Source organism: Hemibagrus wyckioides, linkage group LG03, assembly GCF_019097595.1.
Source record: "Hemibagrus wyckioides isolate EC202008001 linkage group LG03, SWU_Hwy_1.0, whole genome shotgun sequence".
NCBI lineage: Eukaryota > Metazoa > Chordata > Actinopteri > Siluriformes > Bagridae > Hemibagrus > Hemibagrus wyckioides.
The window spans coordinates 11,128,475-11,149,602 of NC_080712.1; the positions used below are offsets into that span (position 1 = coordinate 11,128,475).

General features: G+C 40.6%; 1 protein-coding gene across 2 annotated transcripts in view; it reads left to right on the plus strand.

Annotated features, from left to right (window-relative positions):
• galnt2 (UDP-N-acetyl-alpha-D-galactosamine:polypeptide N-acetylgalactosaminyltransferase 2) overlaps positions 1-20,417 on the plus strand; it is a 115,115-nt gene extending 94,698 nt beyond the window's left edge. Inside the window, exons 7-16 of one of the 2 annotated variants that reach the window (XM_058383030.1) lie at positions 1,463-1,584; positions 7,429-7,516; positions 9,803-9,890; positions 12,784-12,887; positions 13,795-13,921; positions 15,174-15,266; positions 15,553-15,636; positions 17,032-17,176; positions 17,660-17,779; positions 18,121-20,417. In XM_058383030.1, the coding sequence (XP_058239013.1) occupies positions 1,463-1,584; positions 7,429-7,516; positions 9,803-9,890; positions 12,784-12,887; positions 13,795-13,921; positions 15,174-15,266; positions 15,553-15,636; positions 17,032-17,176; positions 17,660-17,779; positions 18,121-18,276 (1,127 nt within the window). In that variant the 3' untranslated portion in view covers positions 18,277-20,417. The remainder of the gene's footprint in view (positions 1-1,462; positions 1,585-7,428; positions 7,517-9,802; positions 9,891-12,783; positions 12,888-13,794; positions 13,922-15,173; positions 15,267-15,552; positions 15,637-17,031; positions 17,177-17,659; positions 17,780-18,120) is intronic. The other variant, XM_058383038.1, reaches the window with a different exon arrangement.
• Positions 20,418-21,128: the final 711 nt, after the last annotated feature.

Below are 21,128 nucleotides of genomic sequence, written 5' to 3' on the forward strand. Positions count from 1 at the left end.
CAGTGAACACGTCTCCACTGCTCTAGAGTCAGGTGGAGGCAGGCTATATATGAAAACCTGATCTTTTTGTGTTCTTTTTGTGGATGAATGTGAACAAATGAAATCTTGAGATAGAATAGTTTACCAGAGTGCGAGTATAAACATAGCGATGCTGTATGGATGAGGTTTCCTGTTTCGTGTAATGACGTTTAACGTCTCGGACAACCTCTGTAGAGGACACTAGTGGAACATAGTCACAGTAGACACCTCGGCTGCCTAGACAGGAAAACGACAACACAAACACATTACAATGATTTCAAAGAGCCTCTGGAAGCAAAAAAGAAACTTTTTATTGCGGCATCAACAGAGCCGTCGGCGTGCTTTTAAAATGAAATGGTAGAAATTCCCTCTCTGTCTTTTACTCGGTGACCTCAGACAATTTTGTGAACCGTCTAAATGTTTTAATGGAGTTTTTTTTTTTTTTTTCCCCCCTCCTTAAAGTTTTTTTTGGTTGTTGTTGTTTACCTGCCCTGCTTTCCAGCTATGTAACCATCAAGCAATCAAGCTTCTTAGCTGGAGGCGAGTGAAGGAGCCACAACATTTTAATGACGAGGAGCTCTATAAACCACTCGGCTTTTATAGAGAGCGCTTGTAGAAAGTAGAACCTTAAACAAAATAAAGGGTTTGTTATGTGAGCGAGTGTCGTTTTAGAAGGTGCTCTTGATATCCATCACGGAAATGCTTCCATTCTTCTGTTTTTCCACACAGCTCTTTCTTTACCTTTTGGCTCTTTAAACACTATCTGAGCTGGATTGCGTCCTATTTAATAACACGCCAGGTTAATGGGCATGAAACGCACACGGCACTTGATGATGCTCAGTATCTGAACTGCAGTGGGATTTGTGTAGACAGGAGGTGTAAATTACAGAGGGTTGGGACACCATTCGTGTTGCATGACTTCATTATTGGACCGTTTAGTGTGCTTAATTTCTTCCAGCTACCGGAGCCTGAAGTCCGTCAGTGTAGTGTCAGGAGCTGTGGAAGTTCACACTGGTGTCTGAGTCACTGTACAGTTGTTGAATGTGGTGCAGAGATGTGTGTGTTAGTGCAGAGATCACATTCCTGTGCAGTGTGTGTGTGGGTGATGCTGTTCTCTGTGGGGGTGGGTCTGGGTCTGTCTGTCTGGACGGACATTAGTGTGAGGTCTTTCTGTATGTGTTTTTGTGTGCATGTGTGTATACATGTTTTATCTGCATAAGTGTGAGAGATTTTGTCTGAATATGTTCAGGAGTTTGTCTTTTTGTGTGGGACTATTTGTTTTGCAACCCTCCCAACAACAGGAACAGGAAAATCAGACATTTGTGACCTCTGGCCATTTTTTTTTAATAACTGAAGTTACAGTTAGGGTTAGATTTAGATGCAGCATAGCATTACATATGTCAGAGACAAAAGACACGTGTGTGTGTGTTTGTGTGTTTCTTAGGTCTGATGCGGTCACGTGTCCGAGGAGCAGATGCAGCCACAGCCAGTGTCCTCACTTTCCTGGACAGCCACTGTGAGTGTAATGAACACTGGCTGGAGCCTCTGCTGGAGAGAGTTGATGAGGTTAGTGTTACACACACACACACACACACACACACACACACACACACACACAGCACAAATACAGAGGGACAAATCCTTGTTCACAGCCATGGTTTTGACAGATTGTTAATTAATATTGTCCAGGATGATGCTGTGCTCATGGTCTGAGTGGATCTGCAGTAGATCAGTAGCATTTTGGGGTGGTTTTAAGAGATTAGGTTCTTACACAGTCTAGTCACATGCACTTTATGTACATTGAGATGACCTGGTCAGTGTAATGCCACTCAAAAAAAAAAACCCAAATATTTCCTGCACCCTGGCTGGTTGGATAAGTACATGTATGAATGTGTTGAGCCTATAAGTCAGATTTTTCTTTTCTTTGCCCCAGGCTGTGCTTTTCTGAAATATAGCCCTGACTGATGGATACTGAAAAGTGTGGAAGTGGTAGCTCAGTGGTTAAGGTGTTGGACTACTGATCAAAAGGTTGTGAGTTTGAATCCCAGGAGCTCCAAATCTGCCGCTGTTGGGCCCTTGAGCAAGGCCCCTGACCTTCAACTGCTCAGATGTATAAAGGAGATAATGGTGCTCTGGATAAGGGCGTATGGCCAAAATGTAAGTGTTTGCTGTTGTTTATTAGCAGACACTGTAGTAGAGATCAGACTTCTGCCTGAAAGTCTTCTTGGCATTAGTTCAGGTCACTAGATAAAGTTGTAGACAGCTCTTAAAGCACACACAAAGACAAATAAAGTGGAGCATGACAATGACAATGTAAGATCTGAGAGACGTTTCTGAATTGTCCGTGCCAGCCCTGTTGGATCAGTGGGCAGTGCCACCGGGGAACTTCAAACAACATCCTTTTTCACGCCGACATCAGGATAGAGGAGACACAACCTTGGGAAATAGTATTCGTGCATAACAGTCATTATTCAGCTGAATCTAATTCTTCTAATGAACCGTAAACTGCTCAGTGTGGAAATGTCTCAGAATTTATAAAAGCGAAAGGTTTATTTGAATATTTTTCAGATATTATTGAGATTATCATTTTATACAGAATATAGCAGTTTAACTGGAAGCTACAAAGCGAAAATAATGAAACGAAATAATGAGATCAATTTATCCTAAACTTGTGTTTCTGACTGCAAACATAACTGAATCAGAAACATTCATTTTTAGCTAGACTGGAATATTTTTGTTTGATTTTAAGTTGAAGGTTAGATGGATGGATGGATGGATGTGGATGGATGGTTGATGGATGGATGATGGGATGGTATTGAAAGGATGGATGGATGGATGGGAATGGATGGATAGTTGATGGGATGGGATGGGATTGGATGGATGGGATTGGATGGATGGGTAGGACAGACAGACAGACAGACAGGATTGATAAGATTTAGTTTTCCAGGACACAAAAGTGTGCTAAATGCTAAAATATCCACAGACAAGATGTAGCTGCTATCGATATAATAAAAAAAAGTCTCTCACTCTTTCTCTGTGTGTGTGCGTGCGTGCGTGTGTGTGTGTGCGCGCACTGAGTGGGTGTGACCTTCTTCAGCAAACATATATTGACTAATAGACTAATCCTGTTTGGCGCAGGTTCAGTAACTTTTTAACACGTGTAGCCTTCTGCAAACAAGCAACAGCAAAGCACACATGTACACGCACACACACACACACACTCAGAACATGGTCTTCAGTTGGATTTGATTTGCATTCCTGTTTGTATACGTGGTGGTGGTGTGTAATCTGTGTGTGTGTGCTTGAGGCATGACCACAGCACATATCCACTTTAATTCTATAAGGCTCCAGTGAAATGTAATACTCTTCCACAGCACAGCATTCTCACTAACACAGTATTGTGTACTGCGCTGTAAAGCAAGGTCAAAGTAACAGTAAGTGTGCATCCACTCTTACATCCCGCTTCATTACACAAAATAATGTGAACAATTTGAAACTGTTGTCTTCTTTACAGCATGTGTAAGCCATTTCACCACAGTACATAGCTGTAGATGAATCCTTACCTCTTATTATGTGAGGAAATCGAACTTACTGTAGCTACATTTAGTCATCTTTAGCCAGAGCAGCATTTTTAGGTTTGTTCCCATGTAATGTCTGAAAGCAGAAGAGCTTGGTCAAAACCAGATTGTGTCATCTTTTTTTTTTTTATCTTTCTTTTCACAATGACATACGATGGGTTTCCCAGGCCATCACATGCTTTTGAGTATTTTATGACCAGGTTTTTTTTCTCTTTTATAGCGTCTAATGCACTTTTAGTTATTTCAGTAAAATTGCATTTATATTTATGCAGGCAGTTTATTTTACACACACTCCATGTTTAGATGATGCTCACTTTTTCCTGAGGTTTTTTATTTTGCTGTACATAACCTAAGTGCTTTTGTTTGCACAGTGTAAAGCAGTGTTGGTGTATCATTCTCTAAACCTTGTGACTGTGTTACTGCTGCAAGGTCTTTCATTAACTGAGAAAAAACTCATTGAACTCATTAACAATTGCCATCATGACCATACTCACCGTTTCATTTTATATTTAAAGGTGTTATAGGCTTATGTTGATAGAAATCATGAGCGCCAAGTCTGTTAACATGCCTCCAGAGACGTCTCTGTTGTGTTTCGGTAATCAGCCGCACAAAATCTGCTGTCTTGGCTCAACTGCCCTTTTTATCAGTTCATTAAAACTAAGAATATCTGTTGATTTTTCAGTACAGTGTTGAATTTTATGGTGACGTTTAATCAGCCATGGTTGAAATTATTCTTGCTTATTACGTCTGAAAGACATTGTGTACATTTGTACAGTACATTATGGGGTTTATTTGTAGTTTTTGTTGTGCTAAACCCTGCTTTTAACCCCCAGGGGCTCAAGTGGTTAAGGCTCTGGGTTGTTGACCGGAAGATTGGGGGCTCAAGCCCCAGCACTGCTAAGCTGCCACTGTTGGGCCTTTGAGCAAGGCCCTTAACCCTCTATGCTCCAGGGGTGCTGTATCATGGCTGACCCTGCGCTCTGACCCCAACCTCCAAGGATGGAATATGCGAAGAAAAGAATTTCACTGTGCTGTAATGTATATGTGACAAACAAAGGCTATTTATTTATTTATTTATTGGTAAAAGGAGCACTTTACACTGGTCAGTTAGAAGAAGGATTAACACTGCTTTGATGAAACTGTGCTCTGAAGCAGGAATGGCAGTGCGTTTGCACACTTAACCCCACAAAGCAGTGTCGAAAGTATACACTGTGAAACAATGCAGTGTTGGAGCGTAATGGCTAGATGCTTAGCAACAGATCAGAATATAAACAGCATGTGCCTAATATCACATGAAAACCAGACAGAAGCAATGCTTAACAAAAACGTCTCGATAGCATCAGGTGGCAAAACACTGAACATCACAGAAAAACCTGACACTGAAAAAAGCTGTGAAAGCGAACACTTCATTCTCAGGTACAGAGTTACAGACCTGTCCTTTTTTTTTCTCACTGATACAAAAGCATGACAGAAGACATGATTTAACTCCGTCACACCCTGAATTGATGCATTTGTGGTTGTTGAGGCTACAAATATGCTAAGAAGAGCGTCGAGCCAAGGTTTAGGAATGTACAGTGTGAAACGTCAGGTTATGAATAGCCAGGGTTAATTGTTAATGCCGTAAAGAATGAAGCCTGAAACAAGATATCCCAGAATTCCCTTTAGCCAGAGTTCACTGTAATCCAAGGATAACTATCTCATGTCTTAAGCTGCAGTTTATCCGGAAGACAAATACTTCACTTACCTTCTGTATTCACAGTGAAGAAATAAATCTTTTGTCCTTTCTCATATTGTTGGAGGAGTTCGATTTATTTTGTAATTCTGCCACTACTTGTGTGCTGTAATATGAAGGTGAAAAACAGTGGACAGTATCAACATGGTGCAGGATGAGCGCATTTAAGCTCCCATGATTTAAGCTGCAATGAAACACCTCTTATATATCCGTTCCTGTCTTTATTATGCCTCTCTGTTTAGTCTTTCTATTTGTGCTCCATTCCAATTGCTAAGCGATGCCAAGTCGGACTTTACTCCTTATCTTGTAATCACTTCATCACGGTAATCACTTCAGCCTGCTCCCATGTCTGTTCTCAGGGGAAATGATAAAATAATCTTTCTAAATATATATTAAAAAAAACAACAAAAAAACATAATCCTCGGCTTCTACTTATTTTTAGACGCTGCCTTATTTTCCTCTACAGTTTTTAACCCTTTTATAGGTTTAGCATTATTGAAATTTATGTTATGTAAAAATTGAAAACGTTTATCACACTGCCGTAAAGAAATGAAAAATCGGGAAAGACACTCAGCATGTCAGTGTTTGGCTAATTGTGGAACAGAGAGTTCATTCAGTGCAGCCACCCAAGTGCTTCTCATCCAAGTAAATAAAGTATATAATAAAAGTGCTGTGTGTTTGAATATTTACTACTGGACTTTTGCTGACTGCTGCTATAACCGAAATGGCAACGTCTGTCAGAAGTGCCACAAATACTCCAGGATCGGTTCGCGTCCCAGCCGTGCTATTGCCTCATAAATTTAAGAACAAATTTGGACAAGAACTTTTAAGTCGCAATGAATCAGCTGTAAATTGTTCAACGTGACATGAATTGCTTTTCCATTGCCTGTAAGCGACGTGGTCAGTGCTGGAGCTTTCCGTTTTTTTTTTCCCCCTTCTCTAAATTACACTGGTACGAGTTGGAACAAGTTAAAACTGAACACACGTTTTCAATTACAAGTCACTGAAACTCAAACTCTGACATGAACGTTATTTGTGAGAGAGAGAGATATGGTGTGATCTTTCACAAATTCACACCAATCAGGCATAACATTATGAGCAGTGAGAGGTGAAGTGAATAACACTGATTATCTCCTCATCATGGCACCTGTTAGTGGGTGGGATATATTAGGCAGCAAGTGAACATTTTGTCCTCAAAGTCGATGTTAGAAGCAGGAAAAATGGACAAGCGTAAGGATTTGAGCGAGTTTGACAAGGGACAAATTGTGATGGCTAGACAACTGGATCAGTGCATCTCCAAAACTGCAGCTCTTGTGGGGTGTTCCCGGTCTGCAGTGGTCAGTATCTATCAAAAGTGGTCCAAGGAAGGAAAAGTGGTGAACCGGCGACAGGGTCATGGGGGGTCAAGGCTCACTGATGCATGTGGGGAACGAAGGCTGGCCCGTGTGATCCGATCCAACAGACAAACTACTCTTGCTCAAATTGCTGGTTCTGATACAAAGGTGTCAGAATACACAGTGCATATGGGTCAGGGCTGTTTTGGCAGCAAAAGGGGGACCAATACAATATTAGGCACATGGTCATAATGTTATGCCTGGTCGGTGTATATTGGTATTGTAATAGGTTAACACGCTCCAATTTTCTGATATTTTCTGAATTTTTTTTATAATTCTCTTGTGAAAGATAGTTCTTGTTACTTTGTTAGAAAAACCTATACACTTTTCCCATGTTCTTTATTCCTACAAATTATTATTAAAATGAATTATTGTCCCTGATGGACCAGCGTCAAGATCCCACGCTCTTACCAGCAGGGAACCGACCCAGCCACTGAGGAGTTCTCAGTGCCGGTCTTAAGCCCGGGATAAAATGGGAGGGTTGCGTCAGGAAGGGCATCCGGCGTAAACCTGTGCCAAAATCAAATATGCGACTCGGATGATCCACTGTAGCGACCCCAGACACTGAGCAGACGAAGGACAACACATTATTAAATTAACTATTAATCAGATTGGTTAATTGTCTAGTTGTGTAAAAGTCACATAGGATAAGAAAGTTCATTACAATTATTGATTATAAAATCTCTTTCCTCTTTGTCTTTTGCAGGACAGGACACGTGTAGTCTCACCCATCATAGACGTCATCAACATGGACAACTTCCAGTACGTGGGGGCATCTGCAGACCTCAAAGGAGGTAAATGCATCTGGAAACAGCTGCTGCTCTATATTTATAGGTTTCTGTATGTATAATGGATATCTCTAGAAGTCTGGCATTTAAAAGTCTGATCACACAAAATGTGAAAGGGAAAGAAAAAATATTTATACTCTTTCCGTTCCAACTGCAGGACAGCTGGCGTCTGATTACAGATCGAGTTGATCAGACATGGGTCCATTTCTTTAAGGCATGGGGCTGTCTAACAGCTTGATCAAAGCCTGACATGTGGTCTATGAGGAAGTTAACTAGCATGGGTTTATTCTGCTCAGAGCTCTGTTTTTACCACCTCGTTTATTAAACAAGCTTCTTAAGCCGGGATTAAACCGTATGATCTTTTTTTGCCATGTGATTGGCCCCAAATTTATTCTGCAGCAGGACAATGACCCCAAACATACAGCCAATGTCATTACAAGCTGTCTTCAGCATAGTTAAGAACAAGTAATCTTGGGAGTGATGGTTTGGCCTCCGCAGAACCCTGATCTCAACATCATCGAGTCTTTCTGGGATTACATGAAGAGGATTTGATGCAGCCTACATCCAAAACTGGGCCAAAAAACTCATAGTGTAAACCCGGCTTAAGAAGTCCGTTTAATAAACGAGGTGGTAAAAACAGCTTGTCTGAGCTCTGAGCAGAATAATCCTTTGCTAGTAAAGTGTCATTTCCTCATAGAATGCATGTCGGGTAAATGTACTTTCAGTTTTTTAAAGATGTGAAGTAGAATTCTTTGGTCATGAGCTGGGATTGGACTGGAATTTCACGTCTCACCCCTGCAACCCGGAGACCTGACAACAAGGTTGTGGCAAATGTCAAAATAAAAAATGTAAATTACATCAAACTCCAAAGAAAAGTATGAAACCTTAAACATTAAAAATCTATTGATTACCGCATGCTCACTTTAAAAAGCATTTCTGTAGTCATTTCATGAAAGAATAGGTTTCTTTCTTTAATTTATAGACTTAAATGTAAATAAAAGCATTTCCACATTGCCTTGGAGCAACATATTTATGGTTTCTTAAATCTGAGGTGTCAAAATATGTAAGGTAGGAAAAAATACGTTTTGAAATAATACACAGGAGCAACAAGCCCTACAAACTCGAGAAGCTCCTCAGCTCATGTATATATAATATCAACATACTCCTGCTCTGCTATTCTGTTTCTTCTTCCCTTTATTTTTTATTTATTGATTAGCTCGTGATTTTTTTTTTCTTCCTCACCGTAACTCCCAAACAGTAAGCCACAGGGAAGCGAGGTGTGCAGCAACTAAAATGAAATTTCCTTTTATCTCGCACAACAGTAAACGTCCGGGAAGATTGTGTATGCATCGCTTCATTCACTTTATTTGTTTGTTTGTTTGATAATTTATTTATTTCCAGCCAGTAAAGTCTGAGGCTGTGGGGAGCAGTGTGTGTCAGGAAGCTGGTGGGAAGTTGAGAGTGCTGAGAGTGCACTCTGTTCAGCTCTCACACTCCTGTGTAATTGGACTTTTCACACAGCTTGAAGCAGGCTGTTGATTTTCTTTGTGTGTAATGAGTGGCAGTCTTTCTGACTCGCTTTAATTTACGTGGCACTGCGTTACATCCACCACAGAGTGATTTTTATTTATTCGGCTTTCCTAATCAAGCGTAATGTTATTATATAATCTTATTTGTAGTTGGTAAATTCCATACAGTGTGCTCTGCACATTCAATGCAGTTGTATTTTAACAGCGCTTTTGAGAATGGACGTTGTCGCCAAGCAGCTTTAGAGTATTTATGAAAAATTTCAGAATAAATGTGAAATCATTGAAATGTATCCCTAAAGAGCAAGCCGAATGGGATAACTCCCTGAGATGACATGGAGGAAGAAACCATGAGAGGAACCAGACCCCAAAGAACTTTGAGACAGGAACATTTACGGCATTATCCAGAGCAACTTACATTTATCTCATTGTACAACTGAGCAATTGAGGGTTAAGTGCCTTACTCAAGGGCCCAGCAGTGGCAGCTTGGTGGTGTTGTGATTCTAACCCACAACCTTCTGATCAGTAGAGTCCAACACCTTGACCACTGAGATACAATTTCCTGTGGTGCACTGACTCTTTAGTGTAGGGACTTAAAATACAGAACAGGAGTCTGACCGAAAGCTTCTTCCTATAGATTTGTGTGAGCTGATGATTTCTTTTTAGATACCTCTGCTTCAGAACACTCACAACTGCTTCCAACAAACCCAGGCCTCTCTGCTTTATGAGGCTGCTTCAAAGCTTTCTCTTGTTTTTCTGTTTAAAGGTTTTGACTGGAATCTGGTGTTTAAATGGGACTACATGACGTTGGAGCAGAGACGGGCGAGGCAGGGTAACCCCATCGCTCCTATCAAGTAAGTAGCTGTTTCCTTTCCTATTAGTAACATCCATTTATTTCACTTATCTAACCTGATAAACACACTCTCTGATATAAAGGGTATTTTTCTTTGCCACTGCGGTGGTGCACTCGAGGGCACACCATTTATACTTTCACTGTATCAGGAAAAAACCTAGAAGGCTGATTTAAAGTGATAAAAGCTTCACTTTAAAAGGACATTACAGTCCAATTATGTATCTTTAAATACCTTCTGAAAGAATGTTGTGTCCACTAGGTGAAAGATTACATGTTAAAGGTACAACAGCTGACCCTATAGGGCAGGGGGGTCCACTCTTATCAGGAATATAAGGAATACGCTGTATAAGCGTTCCATAACCACAACAAGGAAAGATACAGTTTAGTGCATGATGGGAATTACTAGACCTGGATATTACTTTATGTAAGGAACGGAGGTCTTTCACATATACAGAGTTTACTCCATTTGAATTGAACCCTCTAGTGTTTTTCCCCCCACTGTGCAATATGTTTGAGGAATGATTTCTGTTCTCTCCCATGCACAAATGTGGTCTCAGGCAGTTTCCAGCTAAGTATCTAGATCAAATTGTTGAGTGTAGTGAGAAAGCAATTCCACTGCAGATCAACCCAACAGCAGGAAGTGACCACATCCTGACGCGCACCATTGATTGTGATCAGCACCTCATAGTCCGTTGAAAGGCAAGACCAGCTGATTAAACAGGTAGAATCAGGTGCGTCTCCTGCTCTACTGGATTGAAAACCTGCGCTCGCACCAGCTATTTGCCGATAAGATTGGACACCCCTGGAGTGTGCCGTCCGCCCCAAGCAGAGCTGTGTGATTTTGCTCTCTTGGATGCCCGGACACGTGTGACTACGGCATCCTGGGATTTGCACTTGTGAATGCTTTTCTGTTGTGACACTCGGGAGCGCAGGCGATTTTGGGTTGTTGTTTTTTTTTTTCTAATCTGCGAGGTGCAAACTGAGCCAGAAGACGGCACTGCAGAGCCTCTTTAACGCTATGGGTTTTGGATATTTAAAAGGAGCAAAATGAGAAAATTAATGCTGGATACGATACACAATGTGTTTCGAACTAGTTATTGACAAAATGTTCCAATCATGTACTTGGCGTCAGCTCAGTGTTTGGTCAGTTTCTGTGCCCTTGTGGTGAAGATTTACTTATTTTTGTCCATTGCCAGTGTTTCCATTCCAATTTCCATATTTCTGACCATCAAGGGAACAGAATTATATGTGGTGTGAAACCAACCCAAGTAACAATTTCACTCTGACCAATAGACGTGAAAGCGCCTCAGAGAAATCAAAATACCTGCTATGTATCAGCTTAATAGCACGTGACATTACAGCTGATTAAAATGTATCTCATAAAATGACAACTGTATACGTAATAAGAGGAGGAGGATGAAACAGCTCTGGCATATATCTACACTCCTTGTAGAAAAAGAAGTTCATCATCAAATTTCTTTCAGATAAAACAGCTGGCTCATTATCCTTCATGCTGATGATTGCCTGTTGTAAGTGATGACTTCTGTTTTCGGAGTAACGTAAGCAGAATATGAGCATTACATCTCGAGCTGATGACGTGACGTGATTTTATTTCTGTAGCAAGCAGCTTTACCGAAATCAGCATGTAGATTCAGAGGTGGTGATGGAAAGGAAATCCTCCCAGAATCCTTGAGAAGAAGCAGCTAACAGTAGGATAATAAATCATTACTCTTCTACACCTCTGTACTATGAAGACAAACAGAACCAAGTGGAAAGACTGAATGAAGTGGAACTCGAACATAAAACGCGTGTAATCCGACGCTGCTAGCTTTAACAGAATATAGTGAATTTTTAAAATGATGAAAAGTTTTGTAAGATGTCTTGTCGACCAGAGTGTCATCGGCCATCTTGAAACCTTTTTCTCATCCAGCCTTAGTTTAGGGTAGCCCCGCCCCAATTTAGGGTAGCTCCGCCCCTTTCTACTATGTAAGCAAGGCTGCGATCGTTGACTGTCCAGCATGTCGCACTTTGTTTCCACACAACACTCACACTTTTTATACTAAAAAAATGGTCTAGAATAGTGAAAGTATGTGATACGGAAGTGTATTCAAATAAATGAGGAGACCGAGTCATGGGATAAGGACAGACCAAGTCATTATGAATTTTTAACTTATTCAGTCCTCTTTAGATGTTAACTGTAAACTCCAGTGACCGTACAGAGATGAATTGTGATAAAGACGGCAATCTGTCACCGACTTCATCTTCCTCACTTTCCACCTGTCGTGAGTCCTGGGTTTCTCTACTTAACTTTTCACAAAGACAGAACACAGCGGTTAGATCCTGTCTGACAGAATTTCAGCACTCAGGGCTGATGGTGCTCAGATGTCCGGTATCAAATTGATGCTTTCATGTTAAAGACATGAGTATTGTCTGATGTACACCATCACTCAGATCCTGGCATCATCCTACTCCCAGAGCTGCTCGTCTGCTTCTACTGCCAGGATTTCCGTGTTTTAGATTGTCGCATGTTTTAGTGCAAAGGTTCATGTCCTGATCGGATTGGAAAAGCAGTCAAAGCTGATCTGGTGTCAGTCCAGTGCTTCAGGCTAAAGTTGTACCCTGAGTTTAGTTCAAGTTGGATGGGTGCATCCCACATCACACTGTGTTTCATATAATGTGTCTCCATGTTGACATTTCCCGCAATAATGCTACTCTGCATTGTGTGTCTTTGTTCAGAGCAGTTTATAATGACACAGCATTATTACTTTGATAGGCATCAGTTGCATATGCTGCCCTACACCAAAGCCTGCATGCTGTATCCTACACTAATGTTAGGTTTTTATATGTATGTGTATAATGAGGAAGAATGTGGTGTTTTATCTCTGTTATATCAGGACTCCTATGATAGCTGGTGGCCTCTTCGTCATGGACAAAAGCTACTTCGAGGAACTTGGAAAATATGACATGATGATGGACGTGTGGGGCGGAGAAAACCTTGGTGAGCGACCAAACCGATGTTTTTCTTTTATTCTTCATTTCACACACCTCTTCAACACAGGTGAGGTAGCACTGACCCACACATCTCAGAGCTGTGGAGATACAAAAGACAGGAAATGCAAATGAGGCATGTCGGGTTTGTGTATACGGGCAGAGGATTGTCTTCTTAGCTTGTGAGAATACTGTGAGAGAAATCAAGCCCACACATTCGCTTGCCCTGTACATTCACATCCAAGTAGCAGCAATCTTCCCCTTCTTCTTTGGGTGCCGTCTCAAAGGTTTGCCTCTGTGTTAAACACTGACACTGCTCTGAGGTAAGCTCAATTTGAGGTTTAGGAGCTGTACATCATGGAAAAGGGAAAAACCATTACTCATTTCCCAAACAGCGGACTCCTTTCAGCTGAGGCGCTTGTGGAAATGTCACAAGAATCCGGCAAATGATGCATCCAAGGCAGACTGGGAGGAAATAAAAATTTTGCAGAGGTTGCAGTTAGGAGCTGGAGCACTTCAGTGTGATTACAATGTGTCTTCCATTTAAAACTTGTTTCACATGTATACTGAATATACTTCTTAGCTTCAGCTTGTGTGTGTGTGTGTGTGTACACGCATGCTTTTATGACTAAACAAGTTTAGGAATTGCTGACCTTTTTGTCCTTGTGAGGGCATTTGGCTGATTCCTACTTTTTATTTGTTTATTACAGAAATTGCAGCTTTTGTTTTAAACAATAATAAATAAATAATGAATTAAAAACAAACGTAAAATGGCAGAATGTTCTGTTTTGGTTACTGAGTTTGAGATTTGGGTTAGATTTAGGTGCATCTTAGCACTCATTTTCTGCATTAATAATAATGCCAATGGAAGTGTAAAAGAAAGGATGGTAAAAGAAAAGTGTGTGTTTTTTTTCCAGAAATCTCATTCCGGGTCTGGCAGTGCGGTGGCAGTCTGGAGATCATTCCCTGCAGTCGAGTTGGACACGTGTTCAGGAAGCAGCATCCCTACACATTTCCCGGAGGCAGTGGGACCGTGTTCGCCAGGTAGCTGCTGAACTGGCTGTAGTGGGAAAACCAAAACACACCAAAAAAAAATGAGCTTCTAAAAATTCGTATCTCTCAGGACTTGTCCGATATAACCATGAGCAGAGTAAGTTTAAGAGGTGTCTACATGTCTACAGCTCATTCATGATACAAAATGGTGCCAACAGACCAGTGTGCCTCAGGTGATTTGCTCCACCTAGTGGTTGAAAATGAATACTGATCATATACACTGTGAGCCTCAGTGCTAAATTCAGACCTGGCGAAGGTTATGCTCCAGAGTTTATAATCAGAACACGCTGCTGAGAGTCATCACTCAAACGCATGCCAAAAGAGCCATCACCTTTCTTCCTCTATTATAAACAGCAGACGAGACAGTGGACATATAAATCTAGAAAGATTGACAAGTTTGATCTTTCGCATATTAAACTCAAACCTCCTGGAAGCTCCGCCTCCTTTTTTTTTACCAATCTCACATTAGTCATTTTCGTTCCTAGTGAACTCATTTCATCTCGATTTTTTGCTTTAAAGATGTCTCCTCACTTTCCGTCAGGGTCAACAGAGGATGTTTTGAATAGTGTGAAATAAAATGTATTATTGTATGTCGACCCCTGCTAACATTAGAGAAGTGTTTAACATAATTTAACTGTGTTTAGTGTGTTTCAGCCATAAATGGTCAAAATAGCCATTTATTCTTAGCTGATAGAGGCAATTTGTCCAAACCCAACACCTAACACTGCAAAATAGATGCATTCAAGACGGCGTAGGCAATCCTGTCAAACCTGAGGCTTTAAACCACCTGCTGACTCTAAAAGGCTTTTTTTTTCTTAAATGCTGTAAATAGCATCTTTACTCCTAGCATAGGAATACATGAATTATGCATATAAATATTTGTGTGTACATTATAACTAAAACAGATTCTTCTCACCCTAAAATCTTTGTTGGACTATAAATATATGTGCTAGCATTTGGTATCAACATTCAGAAAGTATTCGAGTATTTGAAATGCAAATGATCTCCAGGAAAAACTCTACTTAGCTCTGTATGATGCAAAATAGACCCCCAAGCAGGATACAGATAGTCCTGGATGTGGATTAGTTACCACTTATTCAAAGCAGCACAGGAAAGAGAATATCCTGCTCAGATGTGCCATACTGTGAGTCTGCTGAGATTTCTAACCATTCCTGACAGATAAATAAGGGCTAACGGGAAACTGACCTCTCTGCCATACTGAGTGTTGTTCTGCCCCCTGCAGGAACACTAGACGAGCGGCAGAGGTGTGGATGGACGATTTCAAGAACTTTTATTATGCTGCTGTTCCCTCTGCACGGAATGTGCCCTATGGGAAGTAGGTGTCTCTGCATCTCCGTCAACAAAATCCTCAAATCTGGCCCATGAGATCCACTTTCCTGCAGAGTTTAGCTCTAACCTTAATCAATGTCTTCAGGATCATTAGAAAATCACAGGTAGAGGAGTTTGATCAGGGTTGGGGCTAATTTCTGCAGTGCATTGGCCCTCCAGGGCAAGATTCGAGGAACCCTGACATAAGCGCATCTTGCATGAAGGTGTGTGCCATGTATCACTTGCCTTTCTCTGAGTTCTCTGTTTAAAGTGCTCTCTTTTCTCTGTGGCAGTATTCAGAGCAGGCTGGAAATGAAGAAGAGATTAGGTTGCAGGCCATTTAAGTGGTACCTGGAGAACGTGTACCCAGAACTCAGGTGAGCGTCAGTCTGACTGGATACACTCATTCATCTCATCACACTGATGCTTAGCTAACGTATCACACAACTTGCACGCAGTTTCCACTGTATATACTCCATAAGAAAATAATTCACGTCAATTCAAATCAATTTTATTTCTTTTAGCAGTAGACATTGTCACAAAAGCAGATTTACAGAACTCCAGATATTCAGTACTGAGCAAATGTCTATGCAAAAATAGACACCCTATCTATAAAGGAAGCAGCACAATTATATAACAAAGCAGTTTTCAGACAAAAACACACAGTGATGTTTGCCTCAAGTGTGAGAAAGTGTCCTGATTTTACAAGATGTCCAGAAAAACTTACCAGCTAATTTTTTTTTTTTTTTTTTAAGCAAAGGGTCATCACATCAGATGTTGACCTTGTTTCATTTCTTATTGTTTGCTGTATGTTAAATTTCATAATTTGTGAGGCATCTTTGCTTCACAGCATTTCTTCGCACGTTCCTTTCACGCAGTACTGTAGATGTCGACTCAGCACGCCAGAGCCGAGTGTGGAAAGGGAAGACTCCCACAACGCTGATTAATCCTCAAACCTAAGTGGTCAGAAGGGGTTGATTCAATTTCCTGTAGCAGCAGCTCCTTCATTGTGATCACACATGCAATGATTTCATGGCTGCAAGTCACCAGTCGCTGTACTACAAAGTTGCCAGCTGGTGTTCCTCCTACTGGTTTCTATAGTAATAACGTTTAGTTATTAGTGCTGGCTGTAATTTCAATCATTTATTTTAATGGTCTTGTTTTAATAGGTTGTTTTTATAGTAACAGCTTACACTGGGACTTGTTTGGCAGACATGAATGTGTTTATAATGGGGAGTTTTTCCATGAGGAGATCTTTATTTAACATTTATGGAAAGATTCTCCAGATTCAGTAAGAGGTCGTGCTGTAACTTTTGGAATAAAAGGGAAAGTCTTCATAATAGAGGACTTTCTTGGTAACACGTCAAGAGAATAAAAAAGAGTGAACACCACCAACACATGATCAACAGTGCAGTGTAACATGATAGCAGGCACTCACTTGTCCTTATAATAAATGAATAGAAAATATGATGTCCTCCTTGAACAACAGAATTGCTAACACTGGCAGAAAATAATACTGTAGTAATAATAAAGAAAATAATAATAAAAGTCTGCTTCACGTTGAGCCGCATTATTCTGTATTAATGACTGATAATGATAAATCTAATCTAGACATCAAGGTTTGGTCTGATTAGGACTAATCAGAGTGTTTTGTCATGGATCCAGTGATTTGTTTTGTTTTTCCAGGTTAAGAGAGCGTGCACTTTTTGTGTTTTATCTTTGTCCACATCCATAGTCTTTAGTTTCTTAAGCATGTTGTCGGATATTTCCAGGGTCCCGGACCATCAGGACATCGCTTTCGGAGCCCTGCAGCAAGGCGGGAACTGCCTCGACACGCTCGGACACTTCGCCGACGGCGTGGTGGGAGTCTACGAGTGCCACAACGCAGGGGGCAACCAGGTAGCATTCAGATCACAGGTACATTACTATAGAGTTCAGGATTGGCAGGAGCGCAGCGGGTGACACACATGGTCTGCACTTGGGTGAAGGAATGTTCAGTCACTTAAAGCAAACACACACTGCACTGTTGCTTTCAACCACATGTTCATGGCTTCTTTATAGAATGAACACTTTTACACAGAAATGTAACATGGGATGAGGTTAAATGTGAACACAAGCCTCAGTGAAAAGGTGCCATAAGGTGAAGAACTATGAACAATCCTGTATACTTGAGCTTTGATGGTAAGTAAAAATGTGTGCCTCCTGGTAAAATACCATTCAAGTGTAAGTGACAAACATTCCAAACATTACTGTAAAAACTGCAGCCGTAATGTGTGTGTGAAAACGCAGTACATGCCTTCTGGCAAAAGTGTAGTCCTTGATTATTCAGCTCTGTAGATGTGTGAACTCTGATGATATGCTTTCTCTCATGATGTATTCCTCTTTGCTCCATGCGTTCAGGAGTGGGCCTTGACTAAAGATAAGTCGGTCAAGCACATGGATTTGTGTCTGACCGTGGTGGAGCGCATGGCAGGATCTCAGATCAAACTGCAGGGATGCAGAGAAAATGACAGCAGACAGGTGAGCGAAACGCGTCTGAATCCGGTGTAGCCTCACTGTGAAGTGGAATAAAAGACCAATGTATGTAAAGTCTTGTATTTTTATAGACTGTTAAAACCATACATTGGCAAGAGAAGAAGGCGTGATTATAAAAAGATATAAATTTAGATTGAAATATGTTGTAGAGTCACATATTGCTGTGGTGCAGCAGGATACACTAAGCTTACATCACACAGTATCCTGTGGTAACGAATACTTATACAAGAATCTGAGCATCATGATGAACCAGTGACTGATATCAGTATGAGTATTGATGCATCCATATTTAACACCTTTTTTTGTGTGTGTGTGTGTGTGTGCAGAAATGGGAACAGATCGAGAACAACACTAAGCTGCGACACGTGGGTAGTAATCTGTGCCTGGACAGCCGAAGCGCCCGTAACGGAGGCCTGACGGTGGAGGTGTGCAATCCCTCTCTCAGTCAGCAGTGGAAGTTCACCCTCAACCTGCAGCCCTAGCCCCTAACCCCCTACTTCCTGCGTCCTCGGCGGGTCACAGAGCAGCACGCGGTCTCTGAGGGAACGCTGCCCAGCCTCAGTGGGTCTGCTCGCCCCTTTTCCCTCACCCAGGGCTATGGGGCCAAACAGACACAAAAAACAAACATGAAAACTTTTTTCCATCCAACTATATACCTCACCATTTTATTTTTGGTCCAGCTCTTAATTGAAATGCATAGGATTTGAGGTATTTTATTTTCTTCCTATTTTTTTATGCCAGCCAAAAGGATTTCATTTTTGTTTTGCATTTCATTTTCATTTTCATTTTCAAAGTTTCATTTTCAGATTTTTTTTTTTTCCAACCATTTTTTTTTTGGTTTTAGGATTTTTTTTTAATTAATCAAAGTTGTTTTTGTTTCATGTAACCAATAATGTTGAATGTAAGCAACGCTCCACAGAGGAAAAAAAAACGCAAGGACCTTTCATTTTTAGTTCTGCATTCTTAGCCCAGCACAGGGGTGTGTGTGTGTGTGTGTGGAGAGAGAATCAGCAGGCCTCAGTTTATGTGAACACTGTGTACAGTCTGTTCAACAAACAAAAGAAATAATCAGAGGCCAGCTTTGTCTTTTCCCCCTGCAGCTTCTAACAAATTGTCATTCTCTCCATTTTGCATCTTGATTGAGCAATGAAGAAAGATCTGTTTCCTCTGTGAGCCTTGGGAGTGTTTTGGTGGAGAAACAACAGGACACCACGTAGTGCTCCGCGCTGCCATTCAGTGTCTGTTGCCTTTGTCACAAAACAAACAATAAGTTGTACTTTCTTTTATTTCCTTAATCATCACATTGTCCGGTCTGGGGGATTTCTTGATTCGAGTCCATTTGTAGGTGCATTTGCATAGAATCATTCCATCGACTGTACCTGTGTACTGTTTCAGTCGCTTTGATATGAAAATGTATTTGTGCATTATGTTAGGGTCAGCGTGGGGTCACTGTGATCAAACCAAAATCCCAGTGGCACGACCTGTTAGGATTTTGATCGTGGGCTTCCCAAAACCAGACAGGAAAAGGGGTTCAGATGGTTTAATTTGTGTATTGCACATTTATATTTTACTTGATTTCTTGTTATTTTATTGTTTGTCCTTCAGTTGTACAGTGAATTAAGTCGACTGCCTTTGACTGTATCCATGCTACTGTAAACAGAAAGGGTACCTGAGCTGTGCAGCTCTGTCAGGGCTGGAAGTAGCTGGACCTCAACTGGACTCAGTGAGAGAGGGAAAAAAAAAAAAACAACACAAACCTTCATGCCGTAGGTGTTCATTTCTCTCTGTTCTCCATCCTCCATGCTTTTATGCTTTCTTTCATTACCTAGATCATTTACATTCATTACGGTACTTCACACGGTGATGTAGTCTGTTTTAAACGATACAAACGGATGACCTGAGAAGCTTTTATTCTAGTTCCATTTTTCTGACTTTGGTGTGTGTGTCTGACTGAGCATTAGCCCTGTAGCGTAATTTATTCTAGATTAGGACACATACCGATGAGTCTCGGATATACTGTAATCACAATGTTCCTGAGTATTTTTGACTCCACTACATCACCCTGTATTTGTCCAGCTCCGGGGGGGGGGGATCTTCTCCACGCGCCCTCTGAAGTGTATCGAAGGACACTAAGACGAGTCGAAGCCTTGTTTGGCTTTGAGTTCATCAGTGACGCTCTGACAAGACTGACTGAATCGGGGTAAAAAAAAAACCCCAACCTGTGTGCGTTTCATTCAAGTCAGACGTGACGCTGTGCTCTTTATACGCAGGGGGCTTTTTATAGATGGCGGATGAAAGTGCGCACTTGATGAGTTTCACTGGTGAAATACAACTGCCTCTGATCATTTTTGCCATCACGATGCCAACATTTGAGCAATTTTGTACATTCTGGAAAGAAACCTTTATATGATGTCAAAAAAAACAAACAAACCTAGGGCCAAATTGTGAGAAATCCATTGCTTATGAATCTGAATTGGAATAAATGTTTACATAGTACACTGTGCCAAAGTTATTTCCTGTTGGGTTCAGTTGTCTCAGCGTACTTCAAAACTAGAACATTGACAGAAATCATGACCCCCATATTTGCCCGATTTTCTTTTCTTTTCTTTTCTTTTTTTAAAAACACAGTAAAGATAAAGTCTCGAATTGCGTTTAAAGGCAAGGGAGATGTGACGGGGGTCACCGGTTTGTAAAAGTGTATATGTGTGTATATACAATCTGTATGTCCATGCATGTACATATAAACACAGTACCAGTTGCAGTAACTAGTGATTTGGTTAACTGTACAGCGCTTCTATTTGTCCTTTTTGTTTTATAGATATGGTGAAAGGTTTACTTTGAATGAGGAAATAATTAACTTAAATAAAAGTTTATATATAAGCAGTCGTGTTTAATGGAAAGTGTCTGTGAATATCATCACTGGGTGGGTGTGTGGTTTGAGCCTACAGCGTCGCTGAATAGGATTCACAGCACCACTAACTTTATACAGCAGCGTTTTGGACCTCGGCACTAAAACAACTAAAGTTACGTGAAACATCAATTCATTATTAAATATTTGTTACTGTAGAGGAAAAGATTGCCAATTGTTTTTAACACTAGCATAAAATGAGTCCTCATGTGATTCACTATATAGCCTTTACCAGAGAAAATATTTCTTAATTTCTAAAACATTTTAGAAACACCTTCTAATCCTTTCTGTCAATTTTTGTAATAAAATATTAAAATGTTTTTAGTAAAAATATAAATGAATACAGGTCAATATAAACATGAATTTTTTTTTTTTTTTAAATAAATAATTTTGATTAATAATGAATATTTGCTGTATTATAGAGTA